Raw genomic sequence first — 3,720 nt, 5'->3', positions numbered from 1 at the left:
TTGTATTTGAAAAAAATTAAGTTGACAACCATGATAGTAACGCATATTAATATATAAGCTTAATTTTTGTAAGAATAGTGGTGATCAAAATCATTTAAAAATTAAATTTATAAAAGAAAAAATAGTATATATTTACTACCACTTTAAATATGAAAATAAAATCTCGCGCAAAATCCGGGAGAGTTGGCAGATATGATAAAACTATTTTTGTGTGTTCTATATTGCCTTAGTTTCTCCAAACCATTTTAGTAACTATAATAATATTAAAAAAATAAAAATTTACTCGAATTATGTGTTTCTAATAATATTGGCTCCGCCGGTCATCGGTTACTCTTATGGCATTCAACGTGTTAATAAGTAATTTAAACCTAAAAAACTTAAAATAACTTCCTTAATTTTTTTGCTTGTTATAAATAATATTAGTTTTCCTCAGATAATACGAACTTAAAATTACACTAACCCTCAACTCATTCAAACTAACTCACAACTTCTAACTCAATCAAACTACATCACAAAGCAAAAACTACATTTTGACTAATAATTTTGAATGATTAGCAACAATATACCATTTTGTATAAATGGATTCTTGTTGCTAATTTTTGAAATCAGCTGCAAAATCGATGAGTGGAAGTTTTGGAAATCGAATACAACTACATAATAACATTGTGTAGTTGTAGGGATACTTGACCTTGGAATATTAAATATTCCACAAAACTTTTACTTCATTCACTTTTGTTAAAATTTTGTTAAAGGTGAAAAAGTATCCCTACAACAGCTTGCTGTGATGTTTCAACCATGTTTTTCTTTTTTCTTTCTTCCCTTTTTAATTATTTTAATTATAATCAGGTGGATTTCGCTAGTACACGTTTTTTTTAAAACATATCATTATTTTTTTTATGTATTAACACTGTTCAGAGATACTTAGTTCAGGTATACCTTAAGTTTCTATGAAGTTTCAAAGGCTTTAATTTTATATTTTCATTTGATGAGGTTTTTTTGTGAGATACATAAAACACCTTCAGTTTGTGATAGAAAACAAAAAATAAATGCGGAGTAACGGCGGAAAAGTCATAATGGGCGAGACGACGTTAGAAATAACACTTTGTCAAAATTTGCCAAAACAATAACCGTTACAAATAGCACTTTATCAAAACTAATAATGCACTTCAAAGTTACATTCTCACTAAAAGCGAAGAAAAAAAGTTACATTCTCACTAAAAGCCAAATTTTGAAACTCTCTACTTGTATAAATATTTCGCTCAAAGTAGAAATGGAATTCGAAGAACAAATAAGAAAATGTCTTGTAAATTGAGGTACTTAAAAACCGAAGTATTTTCCATTGAATTATTATCACGGAGTGTATTCTTAAAACGATCTCGAGTGGAAAGAATTTTCTATATATTACCACAAAAATGCATGTCAGTCAAAATATATTCAAATATTTCTTCTCTAATATTTTTTCTTATTTATATTGTCATTTTTTTTATCTTGCAGAGGTTGCCGATGATATTTTTTTCCATTTGGAATAAGATCAAAAAACAAGATTGTTTTGTTCCAATGTCGGTGAATTCATCAGAATAATTTTTTTTTTTCATCTCTCATATGCTTGAAACAACGTTAGAATCACAATAAAAGTAAGTTTTGATTTTAATACACAAAATAAGTTTTTTTTATTAAATTTTTTATTTCCAGTAGGGGTCTTTAATGCGTGAGTCGCTCAGGGGAACAAATTTTTTTCTTTGTTACATAAAAGAACAAAAATTAAAAATAGATGAAGAGGATAACATGAGCAGTGGTGGCTTAGGATTATGGAGCAATCTCTTTTCAATGAGGAGAACCGGATTTTAATCACAGAGATGGCTGGTCGATACGAATTCCGCACCCCGCTCACTGCGACCACAGTGCCTACATAAAATATCCTCAGTGGTAGGAGGATCAGGGGTTAGAGCCCCCTTGCCGTCAGTGTAACTGTGGGAGGTTTTCGTGGTTTTCCACTTCATGTAACGCATTTGCGAATTAGTTTCATCAAAAATTCCTTCACCTATGCGAATTGCTCAGATTACTTGAGCCAGGAGTTCCCTTGTCTTCTGCATTGGGTTCAAAATTACAAGGCTACGGAGTAGACCAGAGATGGGCAAACTTTTTTGGTCGAGGGCCAAAAATAGAGAGAAAAAAATTTTTGGTGGGCCAAGTAAAACTTTCAGAATTAAAAAAAAAAAAACGATGTACAAGTTTTAATTTAAATATTTAGTGAGGTGAATGAAATTGCGATTTCGTTTTAAAAAATTCTTTACATTAAGGTTCGAAGTGAGATGTGCTTATTTTAAGGAACAAGGCTAAATGCTTTTCTGTTAGGCCACTTCAGAAATGAATTTTTCTAAGGTTCATAGTTGAAAACTCTCGTTCACCTATATAAGATTAAGCAAACATAGTGCTGATTTTCTGGGCATGAAGTATTAAATTTTAGAAACTAGCTTTTGGTAATGATTTGTAAAACTTTGGCATATTTAGAAACAACTGCTTCAGATGATTGTAAGATGGTCCGCTCGTTGGATCTTAAAATGCGCAGTCTGCCAAATGTGAAGTACAATTTACCTATATTAGATTCCTCGAGAAAGACAAACGCTAGTTAGAGCTAATCTAAGGCTATTCTATAAAGAACTTCTGCTTTCAACATTCTATCAATTGAAGCTGTCTGTGCTAACTATTTCCATCAATTTATGTTTTGTAGAACAAAAATAGAGAAAGTAAAAAGGTCATCATTAAAAAAGGAAAAAACAGAAATAATTTTAAATAGTTGACAAGAAAATGGATGTATATTGTTCATATTTGCCACTGATCGGCAAATTAAAATCCTATCCGCGGGCCGGATAAAACCTTCCAGCCGGCCACAGTTGGCCCGCGGGCCGTAGTTCGCCCATCCCTGGAGTAGACCAACCCAGAAACCCGAAAACTGGGTTGGCTGTTCAATAACAGTTAAAAAAAAACTTGTATGGAAATAATTAGTTAAAGCCCTTATTACGAACTTTTAAAAAGTGAAGAATAACATCGGGATCCGATTCCTTTTGCTGTCATACAAGTACTTGATCTAATCTGATTCGGGTGAGGTAATTTCAAATCGGAGATGAGTTTTGTTCGGAAAGTTCCAAATGGTATTTCTATTACATTTTATTTTGCTCAAAATGTATAAATTATAAAGAATGTATAGGTTTGCATACATATATCATACCTGCCAACTCTTCCGGATTTTCCGGAAGATTTTATTTTCATATTTAAAGTGGTAGTAAATATATACTATTTTTTCTCTTATAAACTTAATTTTTAAATGATTTTGATCACCACTATTCTTACAAAAATGAAGCAGATATATTAATATGCGTTACTATCATGGTTGTCAACTTAAGTTTTTTCAAATGCAACGTATTTGTTTGCTTAAAATTGAAGTTTTAATTCCATTTTAATACCACTGGGAAAAATGATAATGGAAGGGATTAAAAGTTGGCAGGTATGATATATACACTTGTATGGTACTTGGAAAACAACACTTAACAAGAAAAGAATAGAAACTTAACTCATCGTATCATAAACAAACGGTTTTGTCATCTTCCCCCTTACACTCCCTTAGTAGCAGAGAAGTGGGGACGTTCTTAGTAGTAAATTTTAGAAAAAAGCCCTGGTGACATTAAAAATTACAGTTCGTTGAGAGAAATCGTTCCTCAG

The 3,720-nt window shown here is 31.5% G+C and overlaps 1 protein-coding gene across 3 annotated transcripts in view; it reads left to right on the top strand.

Moving 5' to 3' along the window:
* The window catches only part of LOC107455754 (putative inorganic phosphate cotransporter), a 66,384-nt gene that overhangs the window by 14,697 nt on the left and 47,967 nt on the right, over positions 1–3,720 (top strand). For all 3 annotated transcript variants that reach the window (XM_071181988.1, XM_071181986.1, XM_071181987.1), the window contains exon 2: positions 1,497–1,634. In XM_071181988.1, the coding sequence (XP_071038089.1) occupies position 1,634 (1 nt within the window). In that variant the 5' untranslated portion in view covers positions 1,497–1,633. The remainder of the gene's footprint in view (positions 1–1,496; positions 1,635–3,720) is intronic.

Source organism: Parasteatoda tepidariorum, chromosome 6 (genome assembly GCF_043381705.1).
Source record: "Parasteatoda tepidariorum isolate YZ-2023 chromosome 6, CAS_Ptep_4.0, whole genome shotgun sequence".
Taxonomy (NCBI): domain Eukaryota; kingdom Metazoa; phylum Arthropoda; class Arachnida; order Araneae; family Theridiidae; genus Parasteatoda; species Parasteatoda tepidariorum.
The sequence above is the reverse complement of the archived record's forward strand: the minus strand, read 5'-3'. Positions and strand labels throughout refer to the sequence as shown.